The sequence below is a fragment of the Barbus barbus genome (assembly GCF_936440315.1).
Source record: "Barbus barbus genome assembly, chromosome: 17".
NCBI classification, from domain to species: domain Eukaryota; kingdom Metazoa; phylum Chordata; class Actinopteri; order Cypriniformes; family Cyprinidae; genus Barbus; species Barbus barbus.
The window spans coordinates 20867125-20888173 of NC_136745.1; the positions used below are offsets into that span (position 1 = coordinate 20867125).

At 42.2% G+C, this 21049-nt stretch overlaps 1 protein-coding gene across 1 annotated transcript in view; it reads right to left on the reverse strand.

Moving 5' to 3' along the window:
- LOC306882990 (protocadherin-1-like) overlaps positions 1 to 10531 on the reverse strand; it is a 171270-nt gene extending 160739 nt beyond the window's left edge. The window contains exons 1-2 of the mRNA XM_079438031.1: positions 10402 to 10531; positions 1107 to 1938 (exon numbers count right to left, since the gene is read on the reverse strand). Of these exons, the coding sequence (XP_079294157.1) occupies positions 1107 to 1928 (822 nt within the window). The 5' untranslated portion in view covers positions 1929 to 1938; positions 10402 to 10531. The remainder of the gene's footprint in view (positions 1 to 1106; positions 1939 to 10401) is intronic.
- Positions 10532 to 21049: the final 10518 nt, after the last annotated feature.

Here is a 21049-nt window from a genome sequence, read left to right on the forward strand (position 1 = left end):
GAACAGCCTTAATCTGAAGCAGTCATAAGATTATTCATGGTGCTTAAATTATTATTGCTCTATATGAGTCACTCCATTTCATCCTCCACGCAAACTGGGAATTCATTTCATTTAATGTATTTGAAGAGCATTTCTCTGAACAAGCTGAAACACTCCATCAACATTTACAACCCTCTGAAATCACAAAATTAAGCTGTTTTAATACCACTACTGCTTATTTACTTTGGCTTCAAATGATGCTTATGAGGACTGAGAGGAAAATAAAGTCTTCTGACATGCTCTTTGAATACAACTTGGTTGCATGGATTAATTGTTGACTGAGAGATTAACAGTTATTAATACAATTTTTTTTTGCCTGGACACTTGGCTCAGATTGATCTTGGAAAGCTTCCAGCCTTCACGGCTATCCTAATCTTAGCAGTGCTTTCATTTCCACAACAATTCAACATGTAATTCTCACCGCCAGTCAATACCTCGCTCCCGTTCTGTAAAGCTTGTGTTTAAAGGGACCATGAGGGATCAATCGATTGCCTGTGAAAACATGATTTGGCTTTCCCATTTCTTCCGCTTTAACCCTGTTGTGTGGGAACTGAGGCTAAAGCCCATTGGGATAACTGAGACTTCCATTTACAAGAGCTTGTCAGGCTCTGTATGTGGGGCTTGAGTGCACTTCTATTGCCAAGCTGTCAAATAATCTCCTCTATTACTTATTGCAAGTCTAAAGATTTAGCATAACATACACTCGCTTACAGGGGAGTTTATTGAGACACTTGTGTCATGACATTTTTACTTAATTCATATTTTATATATTTAATGTTTAATATATATATATATATATATATATATATATATATATATATATATATATATATATATATATATATATATATAAATAAAGTCACTGTATAAAATTTAAATATGATAATAATAATAATGTATTATGAATTCAGAAGGCACTTTCATGCAATGTGAAATACAATGCATTCAAAGTATATATATATATATATATATATATATAGTTTTCCAGCATATGGCATAACTTTAGCTTTAACTTACATTTGTTTTGTTTTAGATAGAAAGTATGACTTAAAAAAGAGATTACTTACTTGTAGAACAGAATGACCCACTTGGCTGTTTTCTGGGAGCTCACCCTCATAGTGCGACTTCTCAAATTTGGGCACGTTGTCATTGGCATCTGTAATGGTGATCCTGAGCAGTGCGCTACTCTGGCGGGGTGGAGAGCCACCATCGACCACTTTTATGTTGAGGTCATATGAATCTCGCTGTTCTCTATCCAGGTTTCCCAATACAATGAGTTGTGGCAATTTTTCATCTGAGTCTTGCGCCACCTGCAAGCTGAAAAGGTTGGCAGCTTCAGGGCCAGTCGTTAGCACGTAATCGGCAATGCCATTGCTTCCTGAATCCTTGTCGGTGGCCACGGGTATTGTGAAAAGCGCACCCACATGCGTGTTCTCTGGGATCGACAATGTCAAGACGGGTGAAGAGAACTGTGGAGTGTTGTCGTTCTCATCCAAGATCTCGATGCGGCCTTCGATGAGCCGAGGTCCTGTGCCTTTCATCAGGTCTGTAATAGATACCTCAAATTCTAGGAAACAAGGATCGCCCTCGAAAAGGTTGCGACAGTCCTTGAGAGTCTCACGATCGATTGGGGTCTCCGTGGTGTAGATTTCTCCGGTTTTGCCATCGACACGGAGGTAAGGAGCGCCCACCTCGAGCTTGTAAAGGTGACCGGTGTCTGGCAGGCCCTGGTCAGATGCCAAGCTGCCAATCAGTGTGTTAGGTGGCTGCTCCTCGGGCACCTGGTAGATGATGGTGCTGACTACATTTGCAGAGCAGCAGAGAAGGAACATCCACACTAGCATGGCACTCCACCGTGACCACATCGCATTGGCACTCTGGCCCATCATCAGTCTGTTGCTGCAAAAGATCAAGCAAACAAACAAATAAGATTAGAGAAACATTCATTCTTCAGACATAATCCTTCAAAGTCTCTGACAATGCCAAGAAGCCTGTAAAGCAATGGCAGCCACAGAGTTTTATGGTACTGATTCCCTGGGATTTATGATTGATCGCCCCTTCATGTGTTGTAAACCTCTCCTTTTTAGAGGCAGTAAATGTGTCACAAACAGTTACTTGTGTTTGACCTTCATTCTGCAAACTTCACGTCATGTGTAATTCATAAAGACAACATATGCCCGTATTCCTGAGATGAGGAGGAGGAAGGAAGAGGAGGAAGCTAGCAGATAAGTGATGTCCATTCAAATAATGCTGTTACTCTGCTTGATCTACTTTTTCTAAAGCTATTGATAAACTGTCTCAGCTCTCATTTCCAGAACCATGCCTGGGGTCAACGACAGTGTAAAATGCATCACAATCAAGCAAACAACATTCGTTTTCTTCATCTCTTACGCATTATTTCAGCCAAAACCAAACAACATTTATGTATCTAAAATCATAACTTAAAAAAAAAATAAATTCTTAGGAAGTAAAATTTAATTTATTTTTGGCCAATGTAACTCTCAGCTTATAGAAAAAAATATGTTCTTCATTTTATTAATTGTTAGTTATTTTAGTTACTTTACCTCGATTCCTCCCCTTATCTAAAAGCTGTATTTTTTTCTGTAATAAAAAATTAATCCAAAAACACATTGAAAACTGGGGGCAAAACAGTAAAAAAGATAAAAAAAATAAATAAAAAAATAAACCAAAATAAATAATTAAAAATAAATAATTAAATGAATATAAAACCAAAGATCTGATGGTAAATTTTTGGTTTTGTATTTATTTATATAATTATTTTATTATTTCAGAGTGTTTCAGAGACTGTTTCTTATAGTGTTTCTTGCCCACTTCCTTCGCAAACATCTCGTCTATTTATCTTGTCACCACGCATTTTTCTAACTCATATTTTACTTCTAACTCATGTTTTACTCGGAATAGTATAAAGACAAAGGAGATCCGCACTCATCCAAATTTAGCCCAAAAGGCTTATCATTTATTATTCAGAGGTCACACAATTTTGCAAAAAAGTGCAAAGATGCAAAACGTTTTCGGGAATTAACCCTTCCTCAGTGCTATGTGCTACCAAGCAAACACCTGCGCTCATTAAAACATGTATTACCGTAATACACTTAATATCACAAAGATAAAAAAAAAAAAAAAAAAAAAAACATTTATCTCTCAAAACATCCGAATTGAGCAAATACATTTACAAATCATCCAAATTTGGTGTTTGCGTGGTAGCACATGGCACTGAGGAAGGGTAAATAACCTAAAACTTTTTCCACTTTTTTGCACAAGCTGAATAATAAATGTGACCTCTGAATAATAAATGATATAAGCCTTTTGGGCTAAATTTGGATGAGTGAGGATCTCCTTCGTCTTTATACCTTTTGCAGTTTTTGGATCTATGCACCTTATATTATTGGCCTATACTGGACTTTTGGACGAGTGTTTGGCGCTACGACCTTTTCTATTTTTTACTCTGAATAGAAGCCAGACAAAGAAAGACCACCATGATGTTAGGACCATGGGGAGAATTGTTTTTTTTAAAGAGAGAAATTAAATCAAAATTATGGTTTCTTGAAGACCGTATCACATGTGGATCTTCCCTTTCCTGTCTTTAAGTTATTGAACACATGGCAGAAGAATGTGGTCTTCTAATCTTCCAATGGCCACTTAAGCAGATAGCTATTCACAGCAAATGGCTTCCAATTTGTTGCAACATCACACAACATTGGAGAGGTGCAAGATGGGCTATAGAGGGCGTCTTGACAACAGCCCCCTCCTGCCACTTCACCAAACATTAACAACCTCAGCATGAGGTAGTGCAAAAGAACACGAAAAAGAACAATCAAATAAATAAATCAGATTCTGTTAATCCATCACGTTTAAAGGTAATTTTACTTTGATGTTTCCTGCAGTGGTAATTGCAGACCCCTGTAACATGTGGAATGTTATCCCACCACGCTCCCCATGGCTAATGAGGCAGGGCTGCTAGATTGCTGTCCAGATGAGACAGACACCTCAACTCGACCCAGCGGTGAAACAATGGGGGATGTGAGAGTGCTGTCACCATTTACATTCTGCTTGTGTGAATACCAAACCTAAAGAATCAAAATCAGTCTTTAAATGTCACCTTCCATGAGGTTGAAAAAAAAAATTGTGTAACTTTGTTAAAAACCACAAATATAAAAAGAAAAATGACTGTCAGCATATTGGTGCAGCCATTTGGTAACTAATAGGAAGTGGCTTCTTCCATACACTCATCAGTATTGATTGGTTGTAGCAGTTTAGTGAATATACCATTCAATATTTCTCCATTAGCAGACACATGACATAGCTAGCCTTTCACAAACACATTACAAAGAATGTGTGGTTAGAGAATCAAAAATGGCTAAGGTAACTGCAACAAGCACACACTCCCCTAAAGGCAGTTTTAATGCACACAAATTAGACACCAGTGACTACAAACACACTCGCACAACTGCAGCCACAAGGCAATGACACTGTAGGGAGAACAATGCACTAATGAGGCTGAAATGAAGGGATGTGTGACCCTGATCACACATATGATGAGAGGTTGACTCATTTCTTACCAATTTCACAATCTAATTCTGAATCTGTCGAGACAGACGACTCTGGCACACTTTCATGCGGCTAATTAAACAGTGCAGACCACAAAGGAGGCTGGAGAGGTGAAAAATACCTCACCTTTAAAACAACCTATCTCTCATTGTGGTTTCGAACGACCATCTTATGTAGTTGGCATTTCACAGTGATGCATCAGAGTCTCTGCTGAAGGTGCGTGTTGAATTGTGTACCATGTGTTGAAAAAAAGGTCAAAATCAAAAAGCAGGACAGAGACCTCAAAAGCACTCTGGGTCAAGGATTAACCGGGCTGGAAAAAAAAAAGGCCACTAAAATGCTATTTGTTTAAACAAAAAGGACAAGAACTATATATAAACTAAACCAAAACATCCCATCTTCATCATGTGCTGGAAAAGTCAACAAAGCTCAAAAACATTCTCGCAACATGAAAAGCGTGTGAATCTGTTTGTTCCGATGAAGGGTTTAAGAAGCTCTCACTACATTCACTCTCCAGGGCCCTGCGTAAAGAGTCTGTGTTAAGGGTCACTGGACACTGGGAACCCCAATGCGGGCCGCAGACATCCTTTCCCACACTCTTCTCTGAATGTGAGCCCGCGTGTGCGCATATGTATGTGCTGTGCATCTGTGGGCGTGTAAAAGTTACACACAAGATCTAAAAACAACTACAGCAAAGGAATGTCAGTGAGTGTTTGCGAGCACAGGCTCTGGAAAATGGAAAATCTTAGAGAAAAACATGAAGGTCATGAAAAAAAGGAAAACAACTCAACGTGTTTGAGTATATGAAATTTAAGGGTGGCAATAGCTTTTGGCTAAGATCTCTCCTTTGTAATGGAAATGTGTAAGTGCATACGAGTGGCGTGCCTTAACGACAGCAACATTTACAAGACACATGAGGCCCTAACAGAGTCAAATCAAGCACTGCTACCTAGACGGCTTTCCTTTCAGTTGCAGAGAGTTAGCACTTAGCCTTCACACAGGTACACAAAAAGCCTAGTTATTACAATGACAATAGGCCGTCGGTGGGGCTTTTCTTCACCTCCGAGCTTTGATCATCATCATTACATGGTCAGAGAGGCGATTTATGACAGGCCCTAAATCAACACGCAACGTCCACCTCTCTAATAACGTCTTCAAATGTGCCATCGTCGAGCCACAGCTAAGATCTCCTTGCAGGGAGACAGCGTCGCCAGAGTGCGGTATTTATGACTACTGTCATAATCCTGTGAGAATTTATGCTCGGCTCTCAGGCTGTGTAGCCTAATTCATCTTGTACTGCTGTGTATAAGCTGGATGTCATTAATATAATCAATAGCTGTGAGCGCAAAGAAAGGCGTGAATCGGCGTTTCCCCTATGGAGTCTAACCATCAGCTCTTTACGGATTATTCACAGTACATTTGGCCAGAATTTTAGCATCAGCCTTCAGGGGAATGCGGTTCCCCTCTCATTTCCTGTCCGCAAGAACCACATTATGTTCATTTCACACCTGGTCTCTTGTAACAACACCTCCTACATCTCTGTCTTTCTCTTTCATACACACACACACCATCATTTTATGCCCTACCATGCCCTCTCAGAGACGCGCTCATATATATACTGTCGAGAAGGCCATTGTGTTGTTGCGCAGGGGGAGGTTAACAGATTTAACGGGCTAATTACTATTCTAAAGCCTCCCCCGCTGACATGCTTTAAAATTGCTGTATGATTTTCTCTCTCCCTCACTCTCACCGTCTCGCTCTCCTTCTTTCCTCTTTAGAGACTTGTAACGAGGAATTCATCATTGTACCAATGCTCACCCTTCCTCTGCCAGCAAAAAAAAAAAAACCCATGGGAATATGAGGATGGCATACCTCAAGATACAAGATACACCCCCCCCCCCCCCCCCACCCCCACCCCCACAGGTGGCATCCAGCTCAGCATGAAACAGCAAGGTGATTCTTGGGAAAATAAAGCGATAACAGCATTTACGTAATCGCCGTGGCAGGAGTCGGATTCCTGGACGAGGCACAGCAGTGGCACTGTGTCATGGTAACGCACTCAGTCAATGATTGTTCTAACCCCTCCCCATCCCGGTTTCAATGCGATAATTAAAGAATTAAATTAAAGCGGTGACATTTATGAGGGTTCAGGAGTCAGCTCTTGTCTGAAGCCATGAGAATGATTGACTCAGAAGGAAGTGTGAGTACAGCATCTGTCCTAGGTTAATGGTTAACTCATCCAGCTCAACTGACATTTTAGTGTGCACCTGAAGTGCGTATTTGAAAAATATAGCATAAAAGCCAAAGACTTATTTGCTTACTGTTACACGAGGTAAGCCGATAGACTCACCAATTGAATAATGCTCCCGATTAATCAGCAAGGAGATCGAAAAAGTGTGTAGTGACCTGTGAATAAAACGCATTCATATGCACGCATTCTCATGGAGACCACGCAAACGATCCTCCTGAAACCACATAAATGTGCTAAAATGAAGTAGTTCAGCAGGCGATAAACACTAACCAACCACATTTTAAACACTGAGGGTGTCAAGACTTTGATGCGAGTGCCCACAGCCAACGAGTTGAGTTCACGTGAGCTTTTGTCCTTGACTGCAGCCATCTAGGCTCTAAGGGCCACCAGCTCCATGGCGTTCAGTGACCCGTTCAGGATGGGTGGTCCAAGGCCCCACTCCCTATCCAAGTTCGAGGCACAGAGGATTACTTTAATTATTTCATTCAGCCATTGTGGGGCCAGATTAGTCTGCGCCCGCTTTCAGACGAGATGAACTGCTGCCCCGCTGCTGTCTACCAGGCTGTTACACAGAGAGAGCTGGCCAGTCACAAGGCTGGCACACAAACTCTCACACACCATTTCACACGGCTAAACACACACAAGACACTGAAAGACAAAGACGGGAAGACTGTTACTAATATTATGGGTTAAACAGACAAGGTTGTAATAAAATTAGCAAAATAGGCATAATATTTTTACTTAACGTATACGTATTTGTTTTGAAACTAATGGGAAAATAATGAAGTACGGTAAAGCTCATCACTGGGTGATAGCTTGCTATTTAGTCGTTTTGACCAACAGACAATTATTTTCCATGAACAATATAAATGTACACTATATTAATTGTTTATATTCATAGTTGAATGATTCTAGATGTTGTCTTTCAAGTGATGAAAATTAAGGAAATTCATTATTTTGTACAGTGAAACTGGCCCATAGGAATAGAAATACTGAAATGGATAATTTCAGCTCAAAATGTAGGCTATATGTTTTAGCTGGAAATTGCCCATATAAAATCATTGGATAAAATGCTAATTGAACTAATCTCAATGTATACAATAATTCTTAACACGGACATATTAATCAAAAAGAAAAAAAAATGACAGTACAGACTCGAAACTCCTTCAAGCATTTAACTTGTAACCTTTGAGTCTTACTGTTTTCAATTGGGCACTGTACTGTGTATATTGTTGACTACTTCACTGCCACAGCTTCCCTTCCTTTACAGTCAAATCAACATGTAATTTGTAAATAATAATAATAAAAAAAAAACATTTACAGGCGGTTACTTGGAATAAGTGTACATTTTAATTTCAAAGAAAACATCTCTATAGTTTAGCCTAAATGTGCCAGCATAATCTCTGCTTTATACAATGTTGAAGTTTCGGTTCATTCAAGCGATCACCTTAAATCTGTCTCAGTGTGTGCGCGAGGAGTCTCATTTCCTCCCGTTTCGCTGGACTCTCGTAACTTACTCAGTGTGGAGCGTTTACGCCCATCAAGTTTACGAAGGGCTGGTTATAATGGTTATAATGAGGAGACACATCGTATCATGATCAAATGCCCTAAATGTACGAATTATTCGATATCGTTCAACTTTTTAAAGTGAATTTCTTTAGAAGACTAGCAGGACGCAATTAGCAGAGCCTGACAGGGCGCATACGTCCAAACGCCAACTATAACAAAACTAAAGGGGTCTTATATATATATATATATATATATATATATATATATATATTTATTTATTTGAAACTCCAATCTATTATAAACTGATAAAACATGATAGCATTTATGTTTTGTCAACGTACCGTCCGAAAGGCTCGCTGTCTGCTGTTGCTATGGTTTCCTCCTCAGACAACGCGATTTCTGTTCGCGAGCACCTAGGTGAACATACAAGCCTCCCTGACTAACTTGTAACTTTTGTGGTTACATTACTTAAAATCTCACAGAAAGGTTGAAACGTGCATGGAGACCACAAAACTTTGGTTTTGACTTCCTTTGGAAGTACAAGTCTTTATAGGTGGTCAGCCGCCCCATCCCCCATCAATACATTCAAATCACATTCACCTGTAACTGTCCAGATTAAGCGACGAAAATAGTTTCAGCACATTAAAGAAACGGAGGTGGAATACAAGAGAATGTGTTTATCAGATCCAGAGATCAATAATCTACTGGAACAGCAGGAGGATCTCACTCAAGTGCCGGTGTGTTGTGCTGATGCCTACAGAACACGATCTCGACGAGAACGGAAGGGAAATGATTTTACCTGCGGATGAATGCGATCCGAGTTAGACCAGGTCATTTGCAAGCCATTGCGGGATCCTGTACAATATTAGCCTACATCCGGCTGAACGCTTTGCCTACAAATGAACCACAGAAATAATCGAGATGTCCCATCACAGCTGGGCGGAATAAAGCTCAAGCCTTGCCGTGTTTTCACACCTGTTTCTCTCAGCCGGTCGAACAGGTTTAAAAGCAACCCGACGACGGGAGCGGCCAGAAAGACCGGTTTCCGCTGTTATGACAGGCAATGCTTTCGATTGTTCAGTAACGATTACTGGTGAATGAGTACAAGGAAAGACATTAGTACGTATCGTGAAATGTTGACTAGTCGACATTCTGCGCGTAAAATTAACTGCGGATCTTTTAAACGCACTGAGATGGAAAAGTAGAGCTATGTGAGAAATGCGCAAAAACGAGAGCAACAGGTGCTTTGGGAGCGAGCAATAACCAAATAAGATAGCAAACTTAAGGGTTTACCTACAAAAGCTCACAGAATCTATACAAAGTCATTATTCTGTCTACTATGAACAGTGCTTATAAGCGTCGAACAAGTTTACATGCGATAAGCGCAGTTCCTGTGAGGGTTTTTTCCCCATCTATAATGCGCTCATTCTCGAGCGCACTGGAAAGAGTTGAATATTACATTTCAGAGTGAGGAATCGAGTAAAATCTACGCTAAGATACACTGACCGGCACTTGAGCAAGATGAAGATGTTCTATCTCTGTGGATCCATGGAGTCAAGGGCTTATTTTCTATATGTGGAAATGCAATAGCAAGCAGATTGGCGATCCACTCCAGCGCTCGGTTTCTTGTAGAAAAATCAATAGCAGTAGTGTAGGGAAAACATGTCACATGCGAGCTAATCAGCTCTGAGGACAATCGAGGGCGATGTTAACTTGAGATATCGATAAATTCGGGATATTTAAACTGAGGCGTGCGGCACTTCACACTTATTTGCTCAGCGTTTATTATAATGAAAAATAAAATAATCACACAACCTGACTATGTCGGGTGGTATGATAGGTTACTTCTATCGTATGATTTACACACACGCAAAAGAAACACAAACACATTTCTCTATAAAGAAAAGTATCTCTACATAGCTCCTATTATACCCTCGTTTACGGACAAAATCAGAGCGCATACATTGGTAAGACGAACAGATGTGCAAATGTATAAATATCGATAGCAAAAAAAATAAAAAAATCTGATATACCTTAACGGATAGTTTACTCCTCTCAGTTGTAGGCTAGTATTGACCGATGGAGTCGGACCGAGAGCCGCGTTCCCTTTGAACGCCACAAATCAAGCGATTTGGATATCCAAAATTCAGCACCACCGCAATCCTGTCGATACAAAAACAGCACCCTTTTCCGCGGTCAGCTCTCTTGGTTTTCCTTAAAATTCCTCTTCTTAACACGAAGGGTCCGCTAGAACTGTAGCGAAAAGTGTCACTTCAGAAAATAAGAGCGCGCAACTTGGCTGATGGTGGTTACGCACATTAGAGAGAAGTGCCCTCTCCTTGCGCACGAAAGGAAACCCCGAACCAGCGCTACTCCGGACCGGCCTCACAGCATCCCGAAACCTCCAATTCCACACGACAACATCCTCCAAAAACTTCAACCTTCAGTCAACAACTGTCTGTGCGTAAAAGTAAAAACAGAAAAATCTTCCAAGGCTATGTCCGGTAGTGTCCAGTGCGCGTGCTCTCATCATCAGTTCACCATTCAGTGTTACTGAGGACGCCGGGGCTCGCGCTCTTGCCGCAGCTCACCGCGCGCGTGTATACTGTGCATAGCCTATGTGAGACTGAAGTGATTTTCGACCGATTGCGCTCTCGCGCTCCCCCTCTCTCGCTCGCTCAGTCCCTCATACAAGAACATCATTTTGAATCGTCGAGGGCGGAGCTTTGTGAGACGTGCTTCTGTGGACTCCACAACAAAACCTCATTCGTGTTTACCCAAACATTACCAAGTGCCAGTGTTGCCATTTCCGCTTATTATAAGCGAATATGCTCGTTTTGTCATAGAAAGGCTTTTAAATATGAGCAATCTCAAGCAGCGTCGGTCCTGGAGTGCCGATGCCCTGCAGAGTTCAGCTCCAACCCTGAAAAAAAAACTAACTTGCCTGTAGCCCCTGTAATTCTGAAGACCTTGATTATCTTGTTCAGGTGTGTTTGTTTAGGGTTGGAGCTAAACTCTGCAGGACAGCGGCACTCCAGGACCGAAGTTGCTTACCCCTGCTCTACATAGTTCCCATATCCAAAGATACTTCTCCAATTTTAGTATGCAAATCAGCATGATGTCCATAAAAGCAGTAGAATGTTCATAGTGAACAATACTTAAATGACAGCTACCAGGAAAGTTGTTCCACAAGGTTAAATTGTACTTGTTTAACAACACCCAAATTTGTGTTTGCAGCTGTTGTTAGTACGCACTAGGTCAAAGAACATATGGGTCAAAGGACAATGACAACATGAATGTAGTATGGCAGCGTATTTATACGACAAACAAAATGTGTGCTTCATCAAGGCAACAAGTTATAGACCACTGATGAACCATTGGGATTTAAGCATTTATTTCAATTCTATATGCAAGAAATTTATTATTTTTTGTTGGCTAAATTAATTTAATTCGACTCAATCTTTTTGGTGAGGGATGTCACTTGTACTTGCATGTTTCTCTTCAGTGATCTGGCAACACTGCCAAGAGGGATACCTCCTAAACTTCGCATGAAGAAAAACTTGGGATGCGTCTCACGACCACTCGGAATAAACGATATTTCCGTCCCTCGTGCAGGTGCTAGCTTCCTCATGCACACCCCTTATCTGAAAGACATTTTTATGAAGAAATAAAATGATATTAGCATAACGTATACCTTTAAAATATGCTTCTTATTAAGAAACATGCAGATGTAACCGCTGTCAATGTACCATTAAAGGACATTATCCTTTCGACCGAAACTCAAACATAATCGTCGCGCTTGAGAGTAGCGATAGCAAGCACGACTGAGTCATTTACGCCGAAATGTCTCGACTCAGCGCGGTTTTCAATCATTCTCTACTTTATTTAAAAGGGATCATCTGCATCAACACACCATGTGAAATGATATTATGTAGTTTATCACGCTGTCATGAGGGCACTAAGTAGGAAGGAGAGGGGGAAAACAATCTCAGATTCATAATCGCCACTATAGCAGAGCGCAGCAGGAAATGTTCATTGTGCTCTTAGCGGCATCTAGAGGTCACGGGAGGAATAATTATTACACCCACTGTGAGCCAAACGAATACACGTACTGTAACTATATACACGGTGGACAGGAGATAAATTGAACTAATTGTGTTTACCATTGTACTTTTTTCTTTCTCTCACAGAGAGCTAAGCAATTTCACCATCAGGTTACATCATCGATGCAGGTTTCTAGTTACACAGACGCTGGAATGTGAGAACCTGAAGTAGACTGTTTAGAATTGTTTAGTGGGTTAATAGTTTAAAGGGGACAAAACAATAATCATATTCACTCTTTTTTTTCATAATGAAAATTATCAAACATTATTAAAAACATACATACTTCAGATTATGAAATTCAAGTGTAGCCTATAGCCTGTTGAATTTAGCAACGTGTAACTCAAATTTATATGCTTCAAGTTTAGAAATATTGTCTATAAACTGTTTCAATTAAATGACTAACCGAGTAGCTGTATTGAAGGGGGTTTGAATGATGAAATTATTCAGTCCCCCTTCAATGCAACTCAACTGAGTGTGTTAAACCGGCTGATGGACTGTTCATTTGCAAAGTGCGGAGTGGTCCTTTTGTCTCAAAATGTAGATTATTTAATTTCAGAGACTAGACTTTCCTCATTTCCTCAGACGAATTACAGGTTCAGCACTCTGAAATTAGTTCACCTGCACAGCTGAGCTCAGAGAATGGAAGCCTCACACTTTTCCATTAAAAAAAAGGGTTTGTTTCCTCTCCGTATAACCAGGAACGAGAGGATTATCTGCCACCATTAATAGCATGAAAATGAGCACTTTGTCATTCAGTGAGATGAAGTTGGACGTTTCCTTGTCCGGATAGTAATTTTAGAGGAATGTGAGGCCTACCGTCCTTTTGCCTTTCGGGTGTTTAGAAGTCTGTAATTAATGCATGTCACTTTGAAGCACGGCAGACTTCAGAATTAAGGGTTTTGCCTTGTGGTCATAGACGTATGTGGTCTGACAGTGACAGGACAAACAAATGCACATGCACTGACAGAGAAAAAAGGAAGGAAGTAAAACGCAGACGCACAGGAGTCACACTTGTGGATGAAGCTACAGGCAGAAGGAAGTGCTTTGAGTAATCCGTACTAATGAGACGGTGTATCTGCTTACTGTCAGAAAAATGGAGACGGGCACACATTTTGACATGCCGCACAGCTGTACGCATACATTTTTGCCCTTTGACTTCAATTTCAGCCTAATTTTCGATTCCGGTCCACGGTGAGCTTTGACTCTTTGGTATGGGGGAGAAGGCAAAGCAGGCATTAGAGATTTGAATCAGGAAAAAAAAACAGCCTAATTTAGCACTGGCCCATGAGATAAGAGCTCCGTCAGCTTATCATAGAACAAACAACCATCAGACCCGATCCCCCTGATACGCCACTGTTATTAACTCCAACAAGAGGATGAATAATTCAACATGTTAATCTCTCTCAACACACACACACACACACACTCCCACACACATTAACATTTAATTTGCAAACACACGTGAATACATGGACACAGGCAGGCTCATCTAATAATAATGTATATCTTTGTGTACCTCTGTGTTGTCTCACAAGTGTTTATGTACATATGGTGTTAAAGAGGTGGACACTTCACTTTGGTGTGTGCTGTTGTGAGCCAGATGAGAGGGAAAGGCGTATGTAACAGCTATAATTATGCATGCTGGAAAGATCTTACTGAAGGTGAAGTGTGTCTGGTGCCGGTAATGGCACTGAAATTACGTGCTTTGCCTTCTTTCAAGCAAACACGCAAATAATGACTGTATCCGAACACTTTTCAAACACTCCGCCTGTCTTTCGTTGTTTGGACAGTGCAAATGTCCACACCCAGCTGGGTCACTCAAACAAGCTGAGATTACTGAGTTGCAATGAGGTGCATTCAGCGTTCGCAATTTAGGAAGGGATATTTTAAAGTCTGCTAAATTAAAGCCAGCAGTTTGCCACTTCAAGTTTGAGCTGACAAAGACATATTAATATCTGTTTCTGAACATGGTGACTGCATTTGTAATTTATCAACAGCTCATTATACACATAATTTTTTCTGTGATTGTAACTTGCAGTAAGTAATTTCATTCTTGTCATCACATAGGCTATTGATGATCTTCATAAGATATATTTTGTTACATAGTAAATTTGTATATACATGTTATCATATTACCACCAGATCTCTTCCTCTACACATGATAATTGACTTTATTACCGCTTCTTTCAATATTCTGTCAGTTCACACTTAATTTTCCATCTGAGCTTTTAAAGTCCTGCTTTAAAGTACTACTAACAACCAATCCTACCTTAGACAAGTTTCATCTGGCATTCTCTCTGTCAAAATTAGCTTTTTTTAACAAGTCTAATGAAGATCTGTGTGCATGTTGGCTTAATGTTATCCAAGTTATTTTTAAAAAGCAGTTTTTTATCTCTCTCCAAATTCATGTGCATTAAAGTACATCATCATTCAAATGTACGAATTTTACAATGTTTTTGAAATAAGTATCTTATGCCCACTAAGACTGCATTTACTTGATCAAAAATAACACAAACAGTAATATTTTGGGGAAATATATATATATCTAATGGTCATGCCTTAACTTTGGAAATTCTAGTATTGCATTAGTATTGCATCCCTCTCCTGGCCATTTAATATTTTTGACTTTCAGTCTAAGTTAAATCTTCGGTCACACTTTATATTAGGTGGCCTTAACTACTATGTACTTACATCAAAAAATAAGTATAATGTACTTATTGTGGTCATATTGTATTGCAAAACACTTCTGCAGCTATTAAGGTGGGATACTGGTAAGGTTAGGGACAGGTTTGGTGGTATGGGTAGGTCCAAGGGTGGGTTAAGGTGTAAGGGATGGGTCAACAGTGTAATTATAAATTACATAAATTAATTACAGATATAACTACATACAGGTATTTTTAAAAATATAAGTACAATGTAAAAACATGTATGTACACAATAAGTGCATTGTATCAAATGATTACTTTAAATGTAACTACATAGTAGTTAAGGCCACCTAATATAAAGTGGGACCAAATCTTCTTTTTTGGCTCATATATATATATATATATATATTGTGGCGGGAGGAGCCAACGACAGACACAGTGGGCGTGGCGTCAAGCCTCGGAGAGGTTTTTATTAAACAATATAATCAAAATAAAGTGTCCAAAGGGGGAAAAGTGTCCAAAATAAACGGGGATCTGGTGTCCTCGTCGTGCTGCGGGGCTGTGTAGGAGGGCAGTGTTCAGGAGGGAAGGGTCCAGGTAAGGGGCGGAGTCCGGCGGCCGCACGCGCTCCCGTCTGGAGGTCCCGGGGCGCGGGTGGCGGCGGCTTCTGTGGCGGCTTCGTCCATCTCCTTCATCCCCGGGTGCTCGACGGGATTCCACGGCCCGGCGTCCTTGCCCGACGGCCGTATCGCGGGTGCAGTGTCGGCCGGACTGCGGGTCCGGCCGCTCGCGTCTTTGGCGGCGGCAGGTTATTCCCTCTACGCTCCCTTTCCTGGACCCACGAGGACACCAGCGTGCATGCACGGGAAGAGACCGGTCTCTCGAGGAGAGGCGCGCTCGGCGTTTAAACGGCGGCGGTGATGAGGCTCCATTCACGTCAGGTGCGCCTCATCACACGCCGCCAGCCCTGCGTGTTCAGCGCCCCTCCTCTCTCACACACCCACTCCCGTCGGGAGCCTGGTGAAGGGCGGCGAATACGGGACGGGGTGGTGATGATGGACAGGGGGGAGGCAGCCGACTCGTCACAATATATATATATATATATATATATACACAAACACACGCACATATATATATGGTGTGTGCATAATTATTAGGCACGTTGATATTCTGGTCATATTTTTTCCCCATGCACATTTTACCAATTCCAAACCACATCAATATTTAGAACTACTATTAATATAAGTGATATATAATCGTCCATGAAGGCTGGAAGGGAAAAACTTCAGGTGTGCATATTTATTAGGCATGTTTTCTTTCACAGATAAAATGAGGCAAAAAAGAGCTTTAACTCAGACTGAAAGTCCAAAATTATTAAATGCCCATGAGAAGGATGCAATACAAATGCAACACTAGAATTTGCAAAGTTAAAGCATGACCATTGGTCTCTTGAAGGACCAGGACATCCTCTTGTACCACTCTTTCAAGAATTTATCTTCCAGAATCTGGCAGTTAGTTTTGGGAGTTCATTTTTAGTCCGTCTCTGCAAGACAGACTTTTCAGGAGATGGATTAAAAAATGAAATCCCAAAACTTACTGCTAGATTCTGGAAGATAAATTCTTCAAACTGTGTGGTGGATGTGTGGTGGTGGTCCTTCAAGAGTCACTCTCGTCTTATCTGTCTATAAAGCCTAAAAAAAAAAAATCAGTTTTCATGTATTTCACAACACTTTTTATTCTTATTAAGTGAGGGTCATTTTTTAGGATGTTTTATCCAAGCAAAGTCTCCTGAATAACCTGACACCTTGCACTTCTGGAGACTCCTGGAAGGTTGCAGTTCTGGAAAATGAATGGAAAATGAAACCTAATTCTTCACCTTAATTCTTAATTATTTTGTAGTTATCCTGTGTCTTTTCTTCTCCACCTGTTTTTTTCTCACCGTGCTCACCCCATTTCGCTATCTAATGGTCATGCCTTAACTTTAAATTCTGGTATTGCATTAGTATGGCTTCCCTCTCCTGTCCATTTAATATTTTTGACTTTCAGTCTAAGTTAAATCTTCTTTTTTGGCTCATTTTATCTGTAAAAGAAAACATGCCTAATAATTATGTATGCCTGAATATAACAAGTTTTTCACTTCCAGTCTTCATGGACAATTATATATCACTTATAAATGATTAAATACAAAATTAATAGTATTAAATATAGTATAATATTAAAAAATATGACCAGAATATCAACGTGCCTAATAATTAGGAACACACTCACACACACACACAATGTATATATATATATATATATATATATTGTCACGGTCGGTGGTTGTAGTAATCGGCGCCCACACAAAAGGATAACAAAAAGGTATATTTAATAGCATCAACACACGAAAGACCATTTACAACTTAATATCCGACAAACATAAAAGGCAGAACTGAGGACTTATAAAGAAACAGGAAACAAAGGAGCAAACTAGATAATTAATCAAACACAGGTGATGCATATAACTAATTAACAGAACTGGGTCATGAACTAAAACAGGAAGAACCAAATATGGGCAGAAAGGAAACTAAACAGAAACAGATACGTTACAGTATCTCCCCCTCCCGGAAGGTGCGTCCCGCACCGTAACAGTAACATCGGGGAGGGGGGGGGCGGGCGTCCTGGAGGCTGGAGCAGGACCAGGATAGGACAGGGGAGCCTCCAGCACGGATCAGGAGCCTTGGGAGACCATGGCAGGACTGGAGATTCGGGAGGCCATGGCGGATCTGGAGCCTTGGGAGGCCATGGCAGGACTGGAGATTCGGGAGGCCATGGCGGATCTGGAGCCTTGGGAGGCCATGGCAGGACTGGAGATTCGGGAGGCCATGGCGGATCTGGAGCCTTGGGAGGCCATGGCAGGACTGGAGATTCGGGAGGCCATGGCGTATCTGGAGCCTTGGGAGGCCATGGCAGGACTGGAGATTCGGGAGGCCATGGCGTATCTGGAGCCTTGGGAGGCCATGGCAGGACTGGAGATTCGGGAGGCCATGGCGGATCTGGAGCCTTGGGAGGCCATGGCAGGACTGGAGATTCGGGAGGCCATGGCGGATCTGGAGCCTTGGGAGGCCATGGCAGGACTGGAGATTCGGGAGGCCATGGCGGATCTGGAGCCTTGGGAGGCCATGGCAGGACTGGAGATTCGGGAGGCCATGGCGGATCTGGAGCCTTGGGAGGCCATGGCAGGACTGGAGATTCGGGAGGCCATGGCGGATCTGGAGGCTCAGGAGTCCATGGTGGATCAGAGTCCATTGTGGCCTTGGCCTTTGGAGGAGGAGAGGGCTCTTGGGGGCGCTCGGGAGGAGCGGTAACCTGAGGGCGCTCTGGAGGAGCGGGCACTTGAGGGCGCTCTGGAGGAGCGGGCACTAGAGGGCGCTCTGGAGGAGCGGGCACTAGAGGGCGCTCTGGAGGAGCGGGCACTTGAGGGCGCTCTGGAGGAGCGGGCACTTGAGGGCGCTCTGGAGGAGCGGGCACTTGAGGGCGCTCTGGAGGAGCGGGCACTTGAGGGCGCTCTGGAGGAGCGGGCACTTGGGGGCGCTCTGGAGGAGCGGGCACTTGGGGGCGCTCTGGAGGAGCGGGCACTGGGGGGCGCACGGGAGGCGCGGAGCTGGACGGAACCAGCGTAGATGCAGGAGGGCGCTCTTGCAGCGCGGACTCCTGAGGGCGCTCTTGCAGCGCAGACACTTGAGGGCGCTCTTGCAGCGCAGACACTTGAGGGCGCTCTTGCAGCGCAGACACTTGAGGGCGCACGGGAGGCGCGAAGCTGGATAGAACCAGCAGAGACGAAGGAGCGCTGGATGGGACCAGCGGAGACGCAGGACGGCTGGACGGGACCAGCGGGAACTCAGGACGGCTGGACGGGACCAGCGGGAACTCAGGACGGCTGGACGGGACCAGCGGGAACTCAGGACGGCTGGACGGGACCAGCGGGAACTCAGGACGGCTGGACGGGACCAGCGGGAACTCAGGTGGGCTGGACGGGACCAGCGGGAACTCAGGTGGGCTGGACGGGACCCTCTTGCGAGGTGCGGGGATAGGCGGACACAAACGAGGAGCAGGCACAGGATGGCACTGGCGAGGAGCAGGCACTGGATGGTACTGGTGAGGAGTAGTTTCTGGCGTGAGCATGGGAGCCGAGAATTCCGGGGGAAGAGCCTCATCCAATAGCCCCCTGTCCTTTACCGGAGGCGTAGGCGGCGGAACCCTCTTCACCGCAGCTGGCGCAACGTTCATCGCCCTTTTCGGCGGCTTCCTCCTCGCCGCGGGCGGAACATTCCTCGCCGTGTACGGCGGGATCCTCTTCGCCGCGGACGGCGCAACGTTCATCGCCCCTTGCGGCGGAATCCTCCTCGCCGCGGGCGGAACATTCATCGCCGTCTCAGGCGGAGTGAATTTCTCTCGGGCGGTGGGTAGGGGCGAGCGGCGAATGGCAACCCGTTCTCCCCAAAACGGATGGCCTCGGTAAGCCGCGATAGGCAGCCCGACATCCCACGCTGCATGAGCAGGGGCGAGCCGCGAACGGCGGCGTGAACCCCCGCAAACTACGGGAACCAGCTCCAACATTCCGAGCGTTACTCTCGTCTTCGTTTGTGGTCGGATATTCTGTCACGGTCGGTGGTTGTAGTAATCGGCGCCCACACAAAAGGATAACAAAAAGGTATATTTAATAGCATCAACACACGAAAGACCATTTACAACTTAATATCCGACAAACATAAAAGGCAGAACTGAGGACTTATAAAGAAACAGGAAACAAAGGAGCAAACTAGATAATTAATCAAACACAGGTGATGCATATAACTAATTAACAGAACTGGGTCATGAACTAAAACAGGAAGAACCAAATATGGGCAGAAAGGAAACTAAACAGAAACAGATACGTTACATATATATATATATTTATATATATATATATTTATATTTATAATGTATGTATGTGTGTGTATATATATACACACACACACACACACACACACACACACATATATATATATATATATATATATATATATATATATATATATTCAATGTAAATTATATATATAATTTACATTGAATGTGTCCTATTGTAATATATTTTAAAATGTAGTTTATTCATGTGATGGCAGAGCTGTATTTTCAGCATTGTTACTCCTTCAGTGTCCCATGATCCTTCAGAAATCCGACAAATATGTTGATTTGGTAGTGAAGAAATGTCTTATCAATGTGCCACTTAAAATCTGTGAAAACGTTCACATTTTCCCTTAATGAAGAGAAATAGCAAACTAATTAAAGTTATTTGAAAAAAAATAAATACAATAAATAAATTGGTTGTAACAATTACTTACTGACCCCAAACTTCTAAACGGATAGAGTGTGTCATTGTCATTTTTAAATAAACATGTATAATATCAATAAAAAACATCTACATTTGCTTTAAGGTAAGTTAACATTAACATAATTTCATTTATGTATTAATTTAGGTCAGTGTTGACGGTAACAAAATAATTCATAGTACTACAGTAAATGTGCTGCAGAAACTATAGGAAAAGTTGTGTTCATCTGCAGTAGTGTTATCAATAATCACTTTCAAATTAGGCTTTTGCTCTTTTCAGATGATGGCGAAAAGCGTTTGCATAAACTCTGATTTACGATCTTCACATATTTTAATCATGTTACTGCATAATTGAACATAACAATGCTTTGCAATGTCACAATTCATTCTAACTCACATCAGAGCAACATCAATTTGCTATTTGCCAGTTTTATACTGAAGATTGCGTTGAATGAAAACAGTTTATTTCCTTACTGGAATGTTCTGAGCTTGTCTGAGCTAGCAACAGTAACCAAGAAGGGTGGAGCTTAGCGAATAGCCAATCGCAAATCAGTGTCTTTGGACAGGACTCTACAGTCAAAG